The sequence below is a fragment of the Cetorhinus maximus genome, chromosome 3, assembly GCF_964194155.1.
Source record: "Cetorhinus maximus chromosome 3, sCetMax3.hap1.1, whole genome shotgun sequence".
Lineage (NCBI taxonomy): Eukaryota > Metazoa > Chordata > Chondrichthyes > Lamniformes > Cetorhinidae > Cetorhinus > Cetorhinus maximus.
Genome location: NC_135881.1, coordinates 84771659 through 84794208, shown reverse-complemented (window position 1 = coordinate 84794208; position 22550 = coordinate 84771659). Strand labels below are relative to the sequence as shown.

Here is a 22550-nt window from a genome sequence, read left to right as displayed (position 1 = left end):
AATTGAAGCAGTCATGAACATGCCACCCCTAGAATGTAAGAACGACTTGGAGAGGTTTTTGGGAATGTTGACCTATCTTGGGAAATTCATTCCAAACATGTCAGATCTGACAGCACCTCTCAGAGAACTTCTACAAATGATGTGGAATAGAACTGGGAACAAAGTCATCAGGAAGCTTTGACCAATCTGAAGAGAACACCGACCCAGGCACCAGTGTTAAAGTATTACGATGTCAGTCAACCGGTCAAGACCTCAGTGGATGCTTCAAAGACTGGCCTGGCAGCTGTCCTCTTGCAAAATGAGGCACCAGTGGCATACATTTCAAAGGCAATGACTGAAACACAGCAGCGGAATGCCCAAATAGAGAACAAAATGCTATCAATTGTGTTTGGCCTAGAACGCTTTCACCAGTTTGCCTATGGCAAGGACGTAGAGGTAGAGTCTGATCATAAGCCTTTGGAAGCTACACTTAAAAAGCCCTTGAACTGTGCACTACCAAGAATCCAAAGATTACCAATGTGTTTGCAGAAGTACCAGATCAGAGTTAAATTCAAACCGGGCAGGGAAATGTACACCGCAGACACTCTGTCACGTGTATACCTACCTATCACGGAGGAAGAGGATAAAGAAACAGAAGCACAGGTTCACATGCTGACAAAGAACTTACCTGTGGTTGTAACCAAAATGGATGAGTTCAAGGAATCGACCAAGAATGATGCCACCCTGAGAAAACTGCAGCAGATTGTGCAAACTGGCTGGCCCACAGATCGGAGCGGAGCCCCTTTTGCTGTATAAGAGTACTGGAACTTTCGTGAGGAACTTCTTGTATCAGAAGGAATACTTTTCAAGGGAGAAAAAAATCATAATTCCTGCAACACTGAGGAAAAAATTGCTGCAGTGCATACATGTTAGGCTGACAGGCCTATCGTTCTCTGATTTATCACTTTAATTTTTCTTGTTATAATGTTAGCAACCCTGCAGTCCTCCAATACTACTTCTGTGTCCAATGAAGATTGAAAGATTTTTACCAATGTTTCTAACTTTGCTTCTTTCAACAACGTAGGCTACATTCCATCGGACTAGGTAATGCTAGTCTTTTCAGTATGCCTTCTCTATCTATTACCATCCTATCTATGACTCCCCTCTCCTTTTACCATCCTATCTATGACTCCCCTCTCCTTTTAGAGAGGGGCAGGATTGGCAGCTCAAGGTTCCAGGATATAGGGTCTTCAGGCGAGACAGGGAAGGAGGTATAAGAGGAGGGGGTATCGCAACAATGATCAAGGAATCATTTACAGCAGTATGGAGGGATGACATCTTAGAAGGCTCCTCAAATGAAGCCATATGGGTAGAACTGAAAAACAAAAAAGGAGCAATCACATTGCTGGGAGTGTACTATAGGCCCCCAAACAGTCAGAGAGAAATAGAAGAGCAGATATGTCGGCAAATTTCAGAGAAGTGTAAAAATAATAGAGTAGTAATAGTGGGGGATTTCAACTACCCCCAACATTAACTGGGTTAGTCATAGTGTGATAGGTTTAGAGGGAGCGGAATTCTTAAAATGCACCCACGAGAGGTTTTTAACCAGTACGTAGAAGGTCCTACAAGACAGGGGGCAGTCCTGGACTTAATTTTAGGGAATGAAGCTGGGCAAGTTGTAGAGGTATCAGTGGGAGAGCATTTTGCAGATAGTGATCATAACTCCGTTAGCTTCAAAGTTGTTATGGAAAAGGACAAGGATGGGCCGGGAATCAGAGTTCTAAATGGGGGGAAGGCCAATTGGGGAAAGGATTTTAATAAGATCAGATATGATTTGGTCAGAGTGGACTGGGAGCAGCTACTTTTAGGTAAATCTGTGTCAGAGCAGTGGGACTCATTCAAGAAGGAAATAGGGAGAGTACAGGGCCAACATATTCCAGTAAAGACAAAGGGTGGGACCAACAAATCCAGGGAACCCTGGATGTCGAGGGATATACAGTATTGGATAAAGAGAAAAAGGGAGGCTTATGGCAGATACCAAGGGCTCAAAACAGCGGAAGCCCTAGAGGAGTATAGAATGTATAGGGGAGAACTTAAAAAGGAAATTAGGAGGGCAATAAGGGGGCATGAGAAAACATTGGCAGATAAAATAAAGGAAAATCCAAAGTTATTTTAAAAGCACATTAAGAGTAAGAGGATAACTAGGGAAAGAATATGGCCTATTAAGGACCATAGTGGTAATTTGTGTGTGGAGCCGGAAGACATAGGTAGAGTTCTAAATGAATACTTTGTGTCGGTGTTCACAAGTGAGAGGGACGACGTGGGTATGGAAATCAGGCAGAAGGACTGTGATATAATTAAAGAAATTAGCATAGAAAGGGAGAAGGTTCTAAGTGGTCAGGCAGGCTTAAAAGTAGATGAGACTCCAGGCCCGGATGAAATGTATCCCAAGCTGTTGAGTGAGGCAAGGGAGGAAATAGCAGGGGCAATAATTTTCAATATCTCTCTGGCCACAGGAGAGGTGCCAGAGGACTGGAGGACAGCCAAATGTGGTACCGTTATTCAAGAAGGGAGGAAGGGACAAACCAGGGAACTACAGGCCAGTCAGTCTAACCTCTGGTGATGAAACTATTGGAAGCAATTCTGAGGGACAGAATTAATCTACATTTGGAGAGGCAGGGATTAATCAAGGACAGTCAGCAAGGTTTTGTTAAGGGGAGGTCATGTCTGACCAATTTGATTGAATTTTTCGAAGAGGTGGCCGGTGTGTAGATGAGGGAAATGCATTTGACATAGTCTACTTGGACTTCTGGTTTTTCAAAAGGCTTTTGATAAGGTCCTGCATGGGAGACTGATAACGAGAGTAAGAGCCCATGGGATCCAAGGCAATTTGGCAAATTGGATCCAGAATTGGCTGAGTGGCAGGAAGCAGAGGGTGATGGTCCAGGGGTGTTTTTGTGACAGGATGCCTGTGTCCAGTGGGGTTCCACAGGGATCATTGTTGGGTCCCTTGCTGTTTGTGGTATATATAAACGATTTAGACTTGAATGTAGGAGGGTTGATCAGTAAGTTTGTGGATGATACGAAAATTGGTGGGTTGGTAAATAGTGAAGAGGATAGCTTTAGATTACAGGAGGATATAGACGGGCTGATCAGTGGCAAATGGAATTTAATTCGGATAAGTGTGAGGTGATGCACATGGGCAGGACAAACAAGGCATGGGAATACACGATGAATGGCAGGTCCCTGGGAAGTATCGAGGATCAGAGGGACCTTGGTGTGCATGTCCACCAGTCCCTTAAGGTAGCGGGACAGGTAGATAAGGTGGTTAAGAAAGCATCTGGGATACTTGCCTTTATTAGCCGAGGTATAGAATACAAGAGCAGAGCAGTTATGCTGGAACTGTGTAAGACGCTGGTTAGGCCACAGCGAGAGTATTGTGTGCAGTTCTGGAATCCACATTATAGAAAAGATGTGATTGCACTAGAGAGAGTACAGAGGAGATTTACCAGGATGTTGCCTGGGCTGGGGAGTTTTAGTTATGAGGAGAAATTGGATAGACTGGGGTTATTTTCCCTGGAGCAGAGGAGATTGAGGGGGAACATAATTGAGGTGTATGAAATTATGAGGGGCATAGATAGGGTAGACAGGAAGAAACTTTTCCCTTTGGTAGTGGATTCAATAACCAGGGGGCAGAGATTTAAGGTAAGGGGCTGGAGGTTTAGAGGGGATGTGAGGAAGAATTTTTTCACCCAGAGGGTGGTAGAAATCTGGAACTCACTGACTGAAAGGGTGGTAGAAGCAGAAACCTTCATAACATTTAAAAAGTATTTGGATGTGCACTTGTGATGCCATGGCATACAAGGCTATGTGCCTAGTGCTGGAAAATGGGATTAGAATAGTTAGGTACTTGTTTGACTGGTGCAGACTCGATGGGCCGAAGGGCCTTTTTCTGTGCTATAGACCTCTGTTACTCTTTTAGCATATTGTTTACATTATCTGCTTCCTTTGTAAAGACAGATGCAAAGTTCTCATTTTATACTTCATCCTCTACATGAAGTGTATTAATGTGCACATAAATTTGGTCATCCGTGTCACAAGCCTAAAGCCTTCAAAAATCTGGAGAACATTATTCTGTAACCACATCAGAAAATAAAGAGCAGCTGTCAGTAATCAGGTATTGAAGGCTTAAGTGTACCAAATTACTTCAACCACCACAAATGTTGCACAAATGCACAAGCTTTTTTTTTTAAGAAGTAATGAATGGTGAATCCTTTATCGGCCCAGCTTTTCCATGACTCATCTCTTAAATTTTATCAAAGATTGCTTCATTTTTCCTGAATCATATTTCTTACTGATCTTTTTTTCTTTTTTTCTAGTATACAGCTGAACTAGGTCTCATTGACGTCTCCACGGCCTCCCTAGTTACTGGCTTGATTACGACCGTGGTAGTTCTGCCAATTATACTGTTGGTGTCATTATTATTCAGATTTAGCAAGGTGAGATCATACATTGCAACATCCTTTTTAATTAGTGCTTTTCATGTATTAAAATACATTACAACAAGGTCAGTTAACACTTCATGATAATGGGGTTGAGTTAAGCTTGCAGTTGCGCTGATTTTTAGAAATGAATTTATGATTCAAATTTTTACTAAAACTCATTCACATAATCACAAATGTAAAATCCTCATGAAGCAGCAAAATCAGGCTCCCTTGCATTAAAAAATATTTGATGCATAGTAAATTTTGTGTTATTCGGCACTGTACCAACCGGAATTCTCTACTAACCAGAATTTTCTCCAATCATCACTTTACCAACCAGAAGCGATTATGAAGTATACTCCTGTATACTGTATTATTTTATACTTTAATTTATGTTTTAATGTACTGTTGTGGATTAGAAGTAAAAAGAATACTGTTCTTCACTTCCTGAGCACTTGTATATTCGTTCATTTGTGTTGTATTCCATTGGACAATGGAACTCTAGGTTAACTGGCATTTTGGTTAACTGGCATCAGCCATATCGCGTGCATGCTAGAGAATAAAGATTTTACTGTATTTAGGAGTGGCAACTCTTAAGTGTGGTATTAATATAGCTGAAAATGAGATTATCACAAAAGAACACTTTTAATGAGTGTTTACTTGAGTATCCTGATGTTAAATCACCTAAAATAACTTTAAAAACAATTTTGAATCATTTAGTAAATTAAATATTTTGTAACATGTAAAATCTTTTCTAACATGCCTAAGAAAAAAACTTTAATTTGAAGAGCCTCCTCAAACAGTCGCAAACAGATGGAATGAGCAGAAATTTGCCTTGTTCATTACTTTCCTCTGGGGTTGTGGTCAGTTTTGTAGGATGTGGCAGGGGACGGGGAGGGAGGCCTGGGATGGAGCTGGCTTTTTTTAAAAATCAGCTTTAAAGATTGCAGAATCTCTATATCCTTAGGCTTGATGTAACATGTACTTAATACTCTTCAGTCTTCTATGCTGGGTTCAGAGATTTCAGGCAAATTGCACTGGTAAAAGCACTGCAAAATAGCCATAACTCCCGGCACATGTATGATTTCCCATTTTGTATATTTTATTCACATTAGGTAAAATTGCTGAGGGAAGCTTCTGTTGAAGAACGATATGTGACTACAAGAGAATCCAATGTATATTCTGTTGAAGGTAATTTGGAATCAGTTTTAATGTAGTTATAATCATCAGCCAAGAAGTTGAATTTTCCTATAAGCAAAAAGAAAACTGTGAGAAGACTTTATCAGTTGTGAATATAAGGGGGGTTCTAAATTCAATCTCCTCAAAGGGACATTTGAGGCAATATAGGAGTGCAATAAAGGCCCAAAAACGTTAATCATTTTTATATTTTGTGGTGTCTGGACAAGCAGCCATACTCATATAGACTCCACAAAACGATTATGGGCATTGACAGTTCTCCCTTGACCTCATTCTGATCAGTTCACCATTTTCTTCCCCCACCTCAACTCCATTGCATTCCCAGACTAGATGTGAGTGTTAATATGTCAGAAATTGATAACGTTTCAACAGGCATGCTGCATCAGTTTGGATGCAATCATTTCCAATCCAACATGTCAATGATGCATGCCAATGGAATCATGTCTGATATGGGGTACTAAGCAAGCATTTTCCTTTTGCAAACTGTTAGTCTGTTCTCGCAAAGTTCAAGTAATGAAAGTTAAAAAAAAACATGATCGGAATGCAACACACATTGTCCAGAATAATTTGTTTAATTTCACATGGACTGATCATGTCTTTGAACATGTGTTGATATTGCTACTTAGGCTGGGCACATGCTGCAGTAGATTCTTTGTCTGAGAATGGTATTTCTGTTGGTCTGTGGGCTGCAAAGCAGTTGTTAACGATGACTTGAAGAGAAAAAGTTTACATAGTGACTTTCATGACCACCCGATGCCCAACGTGCTCTACAGTCAATTAAGTACTTTTTAAATTATTGTCACTCTTGTAGGAATCATGGCAGCCAATTTACACATAGCAAGCTCCCACAAACAACAATGCAATGATGACCAGATAATCTGCTTTCTTGTGATGTTGATTGATGGATGATTATTGGTCAGGACATTGGGGATAACTTCCATGCTCCACTTTGAAATTAGTGCCTTGGGATATTTTTGCATCAACCGAAGAGGGCAGGTGGGGTAACAGTTTAATGCCTTATCCAAACGAACCTCCAACAGTGCAGCACTGCACTCGAGGGTAGGGGTCTCCTCCTCCTCATCATCCTCAAATGTCATAACTACAGGGCCGATTTCTTCCCCCTCTGGTTGTAGGCCCAACACTGCACCGTATTGTGGAGCATGCAGCACACAACAATTATTCTGGAGACCCTTGCAGAAGAATCCTGTAGTACTCTTCCAGAATGGTCAAAGCACTTAAAGTACAACTTCTCGGTGCCCATCGCCACTCTGTTGTGGTCCAGGTCATCACATGGCTATTGTATTAGTGCCTTTTGCGATCTATGTATGGCTGTCTAAATAGGATTATCAGCTCCCTCCTTAATGGGTACCTCTTGTCCCCCAGAAGCCAGCCACAGACCTGTGTTGGTGTCTGAAAAAGCTGAAGCAACTGCAAATTCCTCAGTACAAAAGAGTCATGACAGTTTCCAGGGAACCATGCAGCGACGTGCAGGAACACCTTGGTGTGGATGCACATCACCTGCACATTCAGGGAATTGAAGAATTTCCTGTTTATAACAGTGTTCAGTTGATGACATGATGCCCTAATGATGACTTCGGTGCAGTTCGTAGCCTCTTTACTTAAGAGAAGTCTGTTAATCTGGCGAAGCCCCTGGTCCTCTGCTTCTGCATCCATTGGGAAGTTTATAAGTTGCAACTTATCCATGGAAAGATCCAGCAATGTAAAAATTTAGAGCCACAGTGACCTTAAGTGCCACTGGCAGAGCATGCGGACCTGCCAACTGTAGTGCCAGATCTTGTTGCACCATGGCCCATACCTCCATAACCAATTCCCAGGTTAATCTGAGCCATCTTCTGCACTGGTTTTCTATTATATTCCAGGTATGACCAACACAGTCGGTATATGCTCTGCTTCTTCTTTCTCTTGTATTTTCTGCCCGAAGGCAGGTCCAACCCACAGCACTGCGATCTCCACTGCGGATCGGGCAAGGAGGCAGACACCAAATCCACCCCAGTCAGATAGAGGCAGGGCCAAATCCAAATCCACCCCAGTCAGAATGGGGATCAAATCCCGTACTGTTGGCACCAATCTGATCCACACAGGCCATCCAGCCAACCAACACCCCACCCCCCCCCACCCCCAAAATATGGAATCTGAGTTGCTGTGACAACATAACCTTTTACATGCATGTTGTAGCCTGGAGCTATGGGTGGTCACATGGCTGACCAGGAATCATTCCTGCTCTTGCCGCCTCCCGTTGTGTTTGTTGGAAGGATTTACAAGTGATACTTAATCCGTTTTGCCACATAATGAATGCGTCTTCCTTGGCCATCAAGTCCTGGATTGGGACTTGAACCTAGAGTTTCAGAGGTAGGGATGCTACCATTGCACCACAAGATCTCCTTTGGGTATACCTTTGCATCATGGTAAAACCTCGTTGTTGTCCTCTTCCTCCTGCCTGGTTCGCGCTGTACTGCCTGCGACTCCTAGCCTTGACCACTCCCTCTGGCCGCACATTGCTCCTGCTCATGTGCACCTATGGTACAAATATGCGAAGCTGCCATCCCCATTTCGTAGCTTCTTTAGTGCAATGCACACTCGTCCCCTTATCTGGCACACTTTCCGTCCTTCCACCTGGATGCCTACCTCAGGAGGGCTGAAATGATAGGCCCTTCCAAAGGCCACAGGCCCCAATCTCCAACTCTTTTGGTGTCAGCCACATATGTGATTGAAAGGTTGAATTTCTGTGGCACTTCTTCAAACCTTTTGTGCTCTCCAAAATAGTAACTGACCTCTCCAAGATCTTCCACCAGCTTTACATCTTTTGCACAAAGTCGTAAATCACATGAGTCGGGTTCTGGAAATTTTTTTTATTATCTTCTTTCAAAGGGTGTGGATGTGGTTGGCAAGGCCAACACTTATTGCCCATTCCTAATTGCCCTTGAGAAGGTGGTGGTGAGCCGCTTTCTTGAATCGCTGCAGTCCATGTGATGTAGGTACATCCACAATGCTGTTAGGGAGGGAGTTCCAAGATTTTGCACCATTAACGGTGAAGGAACACCGATATATTTCCAAGTCAGAATGGCGTGTGGCTCGGAGGGGAACCTGAAGGTGGTGGTGTTCCCAAGCATCTGTTGCCCTTGTTCTTCCAGGTGGTAGAGGTTGTAGGTTTGGAAGGTGCTGTTGAAGGATCCTTGGTGAGTTGCTGCAGTGCATCTTGTAGATGGCATACACTGCTGCCACTGTGTGTTAGCGGTGGAGGGAGTGGATATTGAAGGTGGTGGATGGGGTGCCAGTAAAGTGGGCTACTTTGTCCTGGATGGTGTCAGGCTGCTTGAGTGTTGTTGGAGCCACACTCATCCACGCAAGGGAAGAGTATGCCATCACACTCCTGACTTGAGCCTTGTAGATGGTGGACAAGATTTGGGAAGTCAGGAGGTGAGTTACTCGCCACAGATGTCCCAGCCTCTTACCTGCTCTTGTAGCCAGACTATTTATGTGGCTGGTCCAAATCAGTTTCTGGTCAATGGTAACCCCCAGGATGTTGATAGAGGGAGATTCAGCGATGGTATTGTCATTGAATGTCAGGAGGAGATGGTTAGATTCTCTCTCCTTGGAGTTGGTCATTGCCTGATCCTTGTGTGGTGCAAATGTTACTTGGCACTTATCAGCCCAAGCCTGAAGGTTCTTCAGATCTTGCTGCATATGGACACGGACTGCCTCAGTATTTGAGGAGACGCAAATGGTGCTGAACATTATGCAATTATCTGCGAACATCCCTACTTCTGACCTTATGAAGGAAGTAAGATCATTGATGATGGTTGGGCCTAGGACACTACCCTGAGGAACTCTTGCAGCTATGTCCCAGGACTGAGATGATTGACTTCCAACAACCATAGCCATTCCTTTGAGCTAGGTATGACTCCAACCAGTAGAGAGTTTTCCCCCTGACTCCCACTGACTCCAGTTTTGCAAGGACTCCTTGAGCCACACTTGGTGAAATGCTGCCTTGACGTTGAGGGCAGTCACTCTCACCTCATCTCATGAGTTCAGCATGTTTGGACCAAGGATATAATGAGGTCAGGTCAGGATTTGAGTGGCCCTGAGCCAATAATGCAAATTACTTCTGCTTGCACTCAGCTGCACTTTTAAATGTGCCACCCCTTCTGCATGATGTGCATGTGTGAAACCTGCCCCATCCCTGTTGCCTTCCCCCGGTGAAAATGCTTCATACTGAATATGGGGTGGGATATCCAGATTTAGCCTCAGCACCATTCTGGATAATCACAGAGTTGAAATGACTGCGAAAATCTGGGCCATAGAATAGTTATAGCATAGAAGGAGGCCATTTGGCCTGTTGTGTTTGTACTGACTCTCTGAAGGCACAGTTGACCTAGTGCCAATCCCCCACCTTCTCCCTGTAGTCCTGAACAATCTTCCTTTCCAGGTAATAATCCAATTGCCTCATGAATGCCTCGACTGAACCTGGCTCCACCACATTCTCAGGCAGTTCGTTCCACATCCTAACCACTTGCTGTGAGAAAAAGTTTTTCCTCATGTCAGCATTGCTTCTTTGCCAATTATCCTAAACTGTGCGATTTGATTCTAAATCTTTCCAGCAATTGGAACGGTTACTCCCTATCTACTCTGTTCAGATCCCTCATGATTTTGAATATCTCTATCAAAACTCCTCTCAACCTTCTCCAAGGAAAACAGTTCCAACGTCTCCAACCTACCTATAACTCTCATCCCTGAAACCATTCTCATGAACTCTCTCTGCATCCTCTCTAACACCTTCACATCCTTGCTAAAGTGTGGTGCCCAGAACCGGACACAGCATCCAGCTGAGGCTGAACCAGTGTATGTAAGTTTTATATAAGTTCAACATAAGTTCCTTGCTTTTATACTCTACGTCCCTATTAATAAAGCCTAGGATGCTATGTGCTTCATTAACCGCGATCCCAATTTGTTCAGCCACTTTCAGTGATATATGCGCATGTTCACCCAGGTACTTCTGCTCCTGCACCGCCTTCAGAATCATATCCTTTCACATTGCCTCTCCACGTTCTTCCAACCAAATTGAATCACTTCACACTTCTCTGTGTTAAATTTCATCTGTCACTTGTCTACCCATTCCACCCACTTATCTATATCCTTTTGAAATTCTACACTATCCCTCTCACAGTTCACAATACTTGCAAATTTTGAAATTGTGAGCTGTACATCAAGGTCTAGGTCATAATATATATCAGGAAGGGCAGGGCCAACCCCTTGGGAACTTCACTATAAACCTTCCTCCAGTCTGAAAACATCCATAAATCAGTGCTATCACTCAGACAATTTTGTATGCATGTTGCTACAGCCCATTTTATTCCATGGGCTATAACTTTGCTCACTTTGCACTTTCTCAGATGCCTTTTGGAAGTCCATATACACCATATCAACAGCATTACCCTCACCATCCCTCTTCGTCCTTCATCAAAAACCCCAGCAAGTTAGTTAAACACAATTTGCCCTTTACAAGAACATGCTGGCTTTCTTTAAATAACACACATTTGCCCAAGAGACTATTGATTTTGTCCCAAATTCTTGCTCCCACCACTGAGGATAAACTGATTGGCCTGTAGCTGCTGGGCTTATCTTTACACCCATTTTTTGAGACAAGACAAGAAGGGCTATGCATCAGTCATAATTTTAAGATGAAAGTGCTAAATGTACTACATAGTCTTTGGAAATCAATAATCCGTTTTATAATACAGTTATTCACGGAATTATTAACCAGTCTGAAAGTTAAGGTCACTTGATAGGCTTATGTAAACTGCAAGATATACTGGTGAATCAGCTCTTCTCCCACACTGTGTAAGATTGTTTATGTTGGAGATTAGTGGGGTATAAATTTAATAACCTCAAAGCAACGACTGGAGGCTGCTCCACTAAAGGCCCAGAAACTTTAAAAATTTTCTATTTTGTGGGTCATAGCTGGAGTATTGCATATAGTGTGGTCAAAGCATGACAGGAAGGATGTAATTGCGCGAGCAAGAGTGCAGAGGAGAGTATGCTTCCTGGACTGGGAAATTTTAGTTATGAGAAAAGATTGGATAGGCTGGAACTGTTTTCTGCCTACAGAGCAGGATGAGTTGAGATTTAATTAAGGTGTGTAAAATTATGATGGGCCTAGATTTCATGGATAGGAAGGGCCTATTTTCTGCAGCACTGGGGGTATAGCTTTAATTAGTACAAGGACAAGGAAATTGAGGAGAAATATTTTAACCTAAGGGCTATGAGGGTCTGGAACTCATCGTCTGAAAGGACGGCAGATATCCTCCTCACATTTTAAAAAATACTTTGATATTCACTTAAAGTGCTGTCACTGTGGGGTTGTGGACCAAGAGCTGGAAAGTGGGATTAGGTTGGATAGCTCTTTTTTGGCCAGCACAGACAAGATTTTCCTTCTCTGTGCTGCTAATTTTTATATTTCCACTCAGTTTTTCTCCTAACAGCCACAAAAGATTGGAGAAGTACCCAGCACAAGACCACTTGGTAGCTCACCATAAGCCAACAAAAGCAAATAAAAAACAACAACTTAGATTTATATAGCACTTTTAACATAATAAAATGTCCCAAGGCATTTCACAGGAGCATTATAAAACAAAATATGATACCTGTTATGGCACAACCGATGGTAAATGCTGAGCTGCTCAAATCCCAAAGAGAAACTTGAAACAACTGTCATAACTGTTTTGCAATTTGTATAAATTCTGAGATATGTGCCTTGAATTCAGCAGTAATAAGACCACCAAGTCTTATAGGTTTCTTACAAAACTAGATTAAACATTTATCAATAAGAGAAACAATTTTAAGCACATACATATGCCTACAACCTACTACTATAATAACTTCTAAATCCCCTAATTAATCTGACTTCCAGTTACACCTCCATTAAGGCAACAGTAAATCACATAAATACATTTTAAAAGACCCAGGCAAAGAAACATGATACCCTGAACAATCCAATTCAAAGTGAGTTTTCTTAACTTCTGTTCTTTATAAACAGTAGCTTGAGACGTAGATGCTGAAGGCTTTTCACACTTGTTAGACCTTAAAATGCCTCCCCTTATACACAGCCTTCACTCCTTTAAACATACTTTCCCCTTTGAATGCAAATTCCCATTGTTTCACTATGTCTTTGGACTTTTACCTCCCTGATCATAAACATTTATCATAATATTAATTTTACCAGTAATCTTTGGGAAAAATAAATACACTGGGCAGAATATTAAGCTCGGCATGCGGGCGCATGTCCGAGGTCATCACGCAGTCTCGCGATTTTGTTCGGCAGGTGCGTGCCGGAGTCAGCTGCGTGCCCGCCGATAATTAAAAGGCCTATTAAGACCATTAACAATCTGATTCAATTCAAATTTACGCTGCCCGTCCAACCTAATGGTTGGCGGGCAGGCGAAAAGGCCAAGCAGCCTTTAGATTTTTTAGGAAACCTCATCCACGAGTGGGATAAGGTTTCCTAAAGCAAATAAACATTAAATAAAAAGTTAATTTTTGAATTAAAAACATGTCCCAGCTCATGTGAAATTTTTATTCTCTTCATTTGTTTTTTTAAACAGCACTTAAATCTCCCTGAGGCAGCTCCGTGCCTCAAGGAGATTGAAGCGCTCTTTCTCACGCAGGTGCAAACTGTGTGCTAAGCCCGGCTCTCCCTCCTCCTCCTGCTCGCACGGGCAGTTCTCAGTGCTGCCTCTCACGATCCTCATGTGAAATCATGATGCAGAGCCAATCGCGGGCAGTGGTCAACTTCCTGACCACCCCTGCCAAGGGCAAAATCCTGCCCACTATTTCTGAACTTTAGCTGGCTAGGCGATGCATTTCACCCCTCCTTTGAAAACAACCATGCAAATGTCCTTTTACACCTTACACTAAAATTTCCCCATGTTTACCAACTTAACATTTCAAACTTAGTTTATCTTTTGACATCAAAGCCTCCAGACCAGTTGCCTTTAATCCAATTAAGTCTCACACACACACAGACATAGACCCATAGACACAGACCCCACTATTACTGTACTTAACAATAAATTCCAATAACATTATGAGAATTATTATATTTTCCTGACAATATCAAGCTCAGAAAGGTAGGTTTTAAGGAGTAAATTGAAAGCGGAAAGCAAGATTGGGATTACATTGGGCATTTAGCGCAGAAGCAAGCCATTTGGCCCAACCAGTCCATACTGGTTTTTATGTTCCAATCGAACCTTCTCCCATCTTTCCACTTCTAAATCTATCATCACAACCTGATGTTTCCTTCTCTCTCGTATGTTTGTCCAGCTTCCCCCTAAATGCATCCATTCTATTCGTTTCACCCAGTCCCTATGGTATCGAGTTCTACATTTTCACCATTCTTTGGGTTTCTTCTGAATTCCCTATGGACTTCTTGGTGACTATAATGATGGTCTCTAGTTATGCTCTTCTCTACAAATGGAAACATTCTTTCTGTATCCTTTATATTAAAACCTTTCAGAATTTTAAAGACCTCTATAAAGTAACCCCTCCTTTTTTTCAAGGGAAAAGCGACCCAGTCTGTTCATTCTTTCCTAATAAAATATTTGGGAGCTCAGGCAACTGAAGCCGTGGCTACCAATGGTAGTGCGATAAAATTGGGAAGCTCAGGACGCCAGAATTGGAGGAGCACTGATGGAGGAAATTAGAGAGATAGGAAGGGGCAAGGTCATGGAAGGATTTGAAAACAAGGATGAAAATTTTAAAATCAAGATATTGCTTGACTAGGAGCCAGTAAATGTCAGTGAGCACAAGGATGGCAGGTGAATTGGCCTTGGTGCAAGTTAAGACATGGGCAGCAGAGTTTTGAATGACCTCAAGCTTGTGGTGAGTAGAAAGTGGGAGAGCAGCCAGGAGTGTACTGGAATAGCCAAGTCTAGAGATAACAAAGGCACGGATGAGGGATTCAACGTCAGATAAACTGAGACGGGGTGAAGTTGGGCGATGTTACAGAGATGGAAATAGGCAGTCTTAGTGATTGCACAAACATGAGGTCAAGAGCTCATAGACTGTTGCCAAGGACAGGGAATGGAGTCAGTAGCTAGGGAGTGGAGTTTGGAGCAGGAACCAAAAACAATGGCTTCAGCCTTTGCAATATTTAATTGGAGGAAATTTCTGCTTGTCCATTATTGGATGGCAGCTAAGTAGCCTGATAATTTAGCAACAGCGGAGGAGTCAAGAGAGGTGGTGGTGAGCGAGAGCTGGGTGTCATCAGCATTTATACATGTATTTATTTTACACCTTTAACATGCAAAATGTTCCAAGACGCTTCACAGGAGTGGTTATCAAACAAAAACATTGACATCAAACCAAAAGACCCAAACTCATACTGAAGGATTTTCTGCTCGGCGATTTGGGGGCGGGGCCCGCTCGCCGAGGGGAAAATGACGCGGAATGGCGTTGGGAGGAACCCACGACGTCATCCCGGTTCATTTAAATCTTCAGGAAGGCGGGCGGACAGCGAAATCAGCTGTCCGCCTGCCGACCTGTCAATGGCCAATTAAGGCCATTGACAGGTTAATTAACCTTGTTAAAGACCCTGCCCACTGGCGGGATGAAGTTTCATGTCCGTTTTTTAAAAATTTAATAAACTTTATGTGTTTCTTATTAACATGTCCCATCTCGTGTGACATTGTCACATGAGGGGGACATGTTAATAATTTTAATATTTCTCTATTTTTTGACTTTTCTTACCTGTCACTAATCTCCCTGAGATAGCGCTTTGCCTCAGGGAGCAGTGCGCTCTTTCGTGTGCATACGCGAAAGAGCGCACTTTGACAGTTGGGGATTCCCACCCACCCACCCGCCCACTCAAAATGGCGGCGGGTCCCGTTTCAGCAGCGGAGGTCGGCTGCCCACTCACCCATCAAGGGCAAAATTCTGCCCATAGAGTCTCACAGCAGAGAAGGAGGCCATTCAGCTCATCGTCCTGTGCTGGCTTTTTGAAAGAGTTATCTAATTTGTCCCACTCCACTGCTTTTGCCCTGTACCCCTGCATTTTCTTCCCTGCAAGTATTTATCCAACTTCCTTTTGGAAGTTACTGTTAAATATTAAATTGGAGGCGAGTTCAGAGGCTGCCAATGGTCATGGGTCGGGGGGAACTCAGGGGAGTGGGGAAGACATTAGATCGGGCAGGAGGATGTGAGGTGGGGTCCCCACCAATTAAGTCAAGGGCATGAAGGCTTGAGGACAGCCTTCCCACACAGGTGCCAATTGAGGGCCTCAAGTGGGCAATTTAATGTACTGGGAAGGTACAAATCAGAGACTGGATATGTCTACTTGGGGTAAAAGGAAAATTGATGGCTCTCTCCCCTTTCCACTGTTCACCTTGGTGCACCTGACCCTGGGCATAACTCAGACTGAGTCTGGGAAATATATAGTGTTCTAGACAGTGAATGACCTGCAACTCTGCACAGCATATGCAAAAATAAAATTACAATATAACAATGAACAATGTCACTTTGGATGGTTAAATTACTCTATATTCCTATAATAATTCTTTAGCTCATCGGGATGCTCTGCTGGCCTCAGACAGTGCATTTGAATCGTACCTGACCTGGCAGAATCTGCAGCAATGGGCACAGGAATTGTGGAGAAAAAAATATGAGGTAAGCATTATGTTACAGAAAAAAGTCACTCGAGTCTGCTCACGATAATGAAACAACAACAACTTGCATTTATGTAGTGGCATTACTGTAGAATCCTTCCCCCTCCCAGCCCACACCCCACCCCCACCCCGCCAAAGGTGAATATTATCAAACAAAATTTGACGCAGAACTACACGAAGGGATATTAGTACAGGTGAGCAAAAACTTAGTCAAAGTGGTAGGTATTAAGGAGGAAAGTGTCAGAGAGGATTAGGAATGGAATTCCAGAACTTAGTGCCTAAGCAGCCAGTGGTAGGATTTTGAAAATCAAAGATGTGCAAGAGATCCAAATTGAATTAATACAGAAATGTAGGGCTGCAGGAGGTTACAGAGGTAGGGAAGGGTGCAGACATGTAGTAATCTGAAAACAAGGATGAGAATTGTTAAAAGCAAAATACTGCAGATGCTGGAAATCTGAAACAAAACCAAAAATTGCTGGAAAAACTCAGCAGGTCTGACAATATCTGTGGAGAGAATCAGCATCTCTCCACAGATGCTGTCAGACCTGCTGAGTTTTTCCAGCAATTTTTGTTTTTGTATGAGAATTGTTAAATCGGTTCCTTATAGGCATATGCTTGCATTTCCCCAGCGTGGTTTACTCGAGCCACAATCTCCCAGCATTCACTCAGAGCACTACAGTGAAATGAGCAACAAGAAAGATGGAAATTGCTTGTCTGAAGGCAGCTCAAGTGGATTTGAGGACTGTAGTTCACAGGAAAACGCCAGGCCAGTCGTAAAGGATTCCAAACACAGCTCTAGTGACCGGCGATCAGATTATTCATCAGGTAGGGAAAAAAGAATTAAGGGACTACATTGAACTGATAGTTCTTAATGGGATTGGTGACCATAAGCTAATGTTAAAGTACTGCATTCAACCAATGGTAAGACTTGTAATTGTCACCATGTAATAATTTACATTTTACTGTTAATTCATCAGTGATCTTTCATAAACATGCATTTCCTCTACAGAGGTTTCCTCTTTCATTTTCACAGTTCAAAAATATTATTTGTTTATCTACAGCTCTCTTTGTCTCTCTGTACCACTGAGCACACATTTTATGAGAATTATGGCCAAACTGAATTGCTCCCAGACATTCTTGAATTCGTATTCTTAGACGATTGGAAGCAGCTGACATCTTCTGATTTCCTTTTACCTGCCCATTGGAAAGTACAAACTTGGCACTTCTCTCTAATGTGTAGCATCAAATAGGAACTCATTTGGATAGATCCAAAAAAATCCAAACCAATTTCCATCCTATAATTAAATTAACTGTCAGAAATCAAACAATGTAAATGCCTCTGACTATCTTTTAAATTTTTTTTAATATCTCTAGAACACAGCAGTTTGTTTGAACAGCCCGTGATGAATAGAGCCAGACATTTTCTCCCAAGTTGGTGCAATTATCTGGCATGGGTGATCTGCCTTTTGATTGCTTTGGTGTGCATATTGATAACAAGCCTTTTAGGACTACGGTAAGAAAGACTAATTTGTATGTCATATTTCCAATTATTTTATCGGTATTTTAAAAAAAAATAAATTAATGAAATATTGTGGCAATCTTTCTTAATTTCAGGTTTGGACCAACCAAATCTATATTATGGTTACATTCGCTGTTCTTCTCCCTTCTGTACTGCATCTTTGTCGTCCAACCTATTGCAGTAAGTAATACGAAAGACACTGCTTTGCTCCAGCGGTGCAATCTGGTCTACTTAGTCTCCTCCAAAGAAAGAAACACAGGGACAGATGCAGGTTCTTCAGGTCATTGATGCTGCTGCATTTTTAACATGACAGCTCTATCTTTTTAACCTCCGTTCCCTGATAAAATCATTGTTATGCTACACTTTCTCAGTGACCAATAAAAAACAATTTGAGAGAATTTTTGCTACAGTTAACTGGTAATAAGCCGTAGTCCATTAGGGAGAGATATTGCTTTAGGGGCACCACACCAAATCAAGCTTGGGGCCTAGAGTCGAAGAGGCAGGCCTCTATGAACTATCACAGCCGACACAGGGATTGAACCTGTAATGTAGACATCATTCACTATCTAGCATTATCTAGTCAACTGAATTGTAACTGTTTTACTGTAAAATGCAAAGTGTGCAACGTTTTTATACATGGTTCACCCATTTATCTTTTACACATAGGATAGGATCCTTCCCTTTGCTGTATAGTTAGCATTTCCTTCCTTAACCATAGGAACAAGAGTATGCTATTTGACTCTCAAGGCTATTCAGTCTTTCAATCAGAACACAGCTGATCTGTATCTCAACACTGTTTACAAGACTGTGTTCCATATTCCTTGATATTCTTACTAAACAAAAATCTGTTAGTCTTTGTCTTGAAGTTTTCAATTGATTTAAAATCCGCACTCTTTTTGGGAGAGAGAATTTCAGACTTCCGTTACTTGTATGAAGAAGTGCTTTCTGATATGACTCCTAAACCACTGAGCACTAATTTTAAAATGATGCCCCTTTTTCTGAATTCCTCCACTTGAAGAAATTGTTTCTCTGTTTCTAACCCATGAATTCCCTTATTTTAAACCCCTTAATTAGATCACCTGCCAACCTTCTGAACTCAAGAAAATGTAAGACAAGTTTATGGAACCTGACCTCTTAATTTAACCTTCAAATCTGGTATTAATCTAATGATTGAGCACTTAACACCTCCAAGGCCAGTATATTTTTCCTGAGGTTTGGTGTCCAAAATTGAAAGCAGTATTCCAGTTGGGATCTGATCAAGGCACTGCACAATTGAGCATCGCTTCCACGCTTTTAAATTCTTACTTCTCTGAGATAAGAACCAACCTTTCATGGGCCTTTTTGATTGATTTTTGTACCTGTGCCCTAGGTTTTAATGATTTATATATTCTATCACTTAAATCTCTGCTCCTCTATAACCCTTGGTTTCTCACCATTTATTTTCTAACTTTCTCAGATCTGTTGAGCTCCATCTACCACAGCTTTTTCTACTCACCTTGTCTATGTCCCTTTGTTACTTCCTGCTCCCATCCACACAACCTCTGGTGACTCCTAGCTTAGTGTCATTTTAGATCGTTGGATGTTAATTTGAATAAGTAGCCTTCAATTAAAAGAACACTGAACAGACATATCAGTGATGAAGATAACCCCAGATGATACACCCATTAACCAATAATTGTATCTGCATACAATAATAAAACTCCACAATCGGTAAACTTCTGTTTTCGCATTTAAAGTTGTATTCATAAAGATAATTAGCTACATCTAGTGGCAGAAAAATAGCATTATGTTCTCTTTGCTCTTCTTTGTATCTGCTAAGATGAAATACATCTGAGAAACAGTTTCTCTTGTGACAGATTTAAAGTGACCATTTTAGGACTGTTTCCCTCACTGTTCAAATTCCTTTTCAGATTTTCTGCATAGCAGCTGTGGTTGCACTGAAAAACAAGGATTGCAGTGACATTTACATCAACCTTGTCGATTCTAATTCTTCATCAGAAGCCTGCAAGCAATTGAATTCTGAACCTGGTTTTCTTTCTGAGGATTGTCCCATTGATAACAATTACAATCCATACCATTCCTCTATGGATCTTGACAGGGTAACACTCGCTAACTATATTGCCTTACTTATATGTGTTCATTACAAAGAATACCAGTCTTTTTCAAAATTTGGAGAATTGGTTCCTGTTCACTATCCAATGGCTCTTGCTGGAGAGGGTGTACTGTAAATGTCAAATGAAGACAGGGTCAGCTTCTATGGTAAATAGCCCATCAACATTCACCATCAAATTGATACATGAAGAATGGCCACCTGGATAAGGTACTGGAGGGCTGTGGCATGCATGAACCAATCAGGAGAGAAAAAGAGAAAATTAGTTGCTGCTAATATCAATATTGTGTGACATTTTAGTTCATCATAGAGCAACAATAATGGCACAGAGAAGTTAAAAGATATCTGATTGTTTAATCAAACAAATTACAAAATATAAGAGTTATTCCAGCTAACTAATCTGCTCCATGTAGCTTTGCAGCTTATTTTTGCATTTTAATTCAGATTGAATCCCCATACCTACAAAAAAATTTTACGATTACCTTTCTAAAGGTTAAATGTTTTCCATAAAGATAAAAGCAAAATACTGCGGATGCTGGAAATCTGAAACAAAAACAAAAATTGCTGGAAAAACTCAGCAGGTCTGACAGCATCTGTGGAGAGAAAGACAGAGGCCTGAATTTTCCCGTCGGCGATTTGGGGGTGGGGCCCGCTCGCCGACGGGAAATGATGCGGGATGATGTTGGGAGGAACCCCCGACGTCTTCCCGTTCCATTTAAATATTGAGGAAGGCGAGCGGACAGCGAAATCAGCTGTCTGCCCGCCGACCTGTCAATGGCCAATTAAGGCCATTGCCAGGATAATTAAGGTAGTTAAAGGCCTTGCCCATCCAACCTTAAGGCTGGCGGGCAGGCCAGGAGCCCCAGCAGGCAATAGAAAAAACATAAAACCTCATCCACTGGCGGGATGAGGTTTCATGTCCGCTTTAAAAATGTTTAATAAATTTTATGTGATATTTATTAACATGTCCCATCTCGTGTGACATTGTCACATGAGGGGGACATGTTAATAATTTTTTTATTTTTCTATTTTTTAAAAGAGCGCACTTTGACAGACGGGGAATCCCGCCCCCCCCGCACAGGAAGTGCATAGCGCTTCCTGTCGGACAGGCCACTGGGTGGGCCTTAAATGGCAGCAGGGCCCACTTCGGAGGCAGAGTTTGTCTGCCCGCCCGCCGCTGATCCAGTGGGGCCCGCCCGCCAACCTAGGGCAAAATTCTGTCCAGAGCTAAAGTTCTGAGTCCGTATGACTCTTCTTCAGAACTAAAGAGAAGTAAAAATGTGGTGAAATATATACTGTTTAAGGGGGGTGGGACAGGTGAAGCTGGATTGAAGGCCAGTGATAGGTTGAGGCAAAGGAGAGATTGCAAAAAATGTCATAAACAAAAGGCTGAAGGGGCGTTGGTGGTGATACTGGCTAAAGACAGTGCTAATGGTGACATTAAGTGTAGAAAGCAGGATGAACAAGTGACGGATGGCCCTAGTGGAGGTGGGGTTGGGGGAGGGAACGGTGTGGGAGAAAAGATTGAAATAGTCTAAAAGGTGGGGATAAAACAATGAATGGAAATAAATTTTAAAAATAATAATAATAGAAATAGGTGGGGGGAAAATATATATATAAAAATTAAAAAATAAATATTTGAAAAAAGGGGATCAAAAAGGTGTGAGGATGGAGGAGAGAGTTCACGACCTGAAGTTGCTGAGCTCAATGTTAAGTCCGGAAGGCTGTAAAGTGCCTAATCGGAAGATGAGGTGCTGTTCCTCCAGTTTGCGTTGAGCTTCACTGGAACATTGCAGCAGGCCAAGGACGGACATGTGGGCGTGAGAGCAGGGGTGGTGTGTTGAAATGGCAGACGACAGGAAGGTCGGACTTGCGGACAGACTGAAGGTGTTCTGCAAAGCGGTCACCCAGTCTGCATTTGGTCTCTCCAATGTAGAGGAGACCACATTGGGAGCAGCGAATGCAGTTGACTAAATTGAGGGACGTGCAAGTGAAACGCTGCTTCACTTGAAAGGAGTGTTTGGGCCCTTGAACAGAGAGGAGGGGGGAAGTAAAGGGGCAGGTGTTGCACCTTCTGCAATTGCATGGGAAGGTAATGTGGGAGGGGATTAAGGTGTTGAGGGTGATGGAGGAGTGGACTAGGGCGTCCCAGAGGGGACGGTCCCTATAGAATGCCGACGGGATGGGTGAAAGGAAGATGTATTTGGTGGTAGTATCATGCTGGAAATGGCGGAGCCATGATCCTTTGAATGTGGAGGCTGGTGGGGCGAAAAGCGAGGAGAAGGGGGACCTTGTCATGGCTCTGGGAGGGAGAGGAAGGTGTGAGGGTAGAGGTGCGGGAGATGGGTTGGACACGGTTGAGGGCCTTGTCAACCACCATGTCAGAAGCATTGTTTTGGAAAGTGGCATCATTGGAACAGATGCGACGGAGGCGAAGGAACTGAGAGAATGGGATGGAGTCCTTACAGGAAGCTGGGTGTGAGGAGTTGCAGTCGAGGTAGCTGTGGGAGTCGGTGGGCTTGTAATGAATATTGATGGAAAGACTATCACCAGAAATTGAGACAGAAATTTCAAGAAAGGGAAGG

The 22550-nt window shown here is 42.5% G+C and overlaps 1 protein-coding gene across 1 annotated transcript in view; it reads left to right on the top strand.

The window, feature by feature from the left end:
- Positions 1–22550, top strand: part of pkd1l1 (polycystin 1 like 1, transient receptor potential channel interacting) — a 249457-nt gene that overhangs the window by 146152 nt on the left and 80755 nt on the right. Inside the window, exons 33-39 of the mRNA XM_078534059.1 lie at positions 4359–4478; positions 5579–5654; positions 16234–16337; positions 16966–17161; positions 17711–17849; positions 17951–18035; positions 19766–19954. Coding sequence (XP_078390185.1) covers positions 4359–4478; positions 5579–5654; positions 16234–16337; positions 16966–17161; positions 17711–17849; positions 17951–18035; positions 19766–19954 — 909 coding nt within the window. The remainder of the gene's footprint in view (positions 1–4358; positions 4479–5578; positions 5655–16233; positions 16338–16965; positions 17162–17710; positions 17850–17950; positions 18036–19765; positions 19955–22550) is intronic.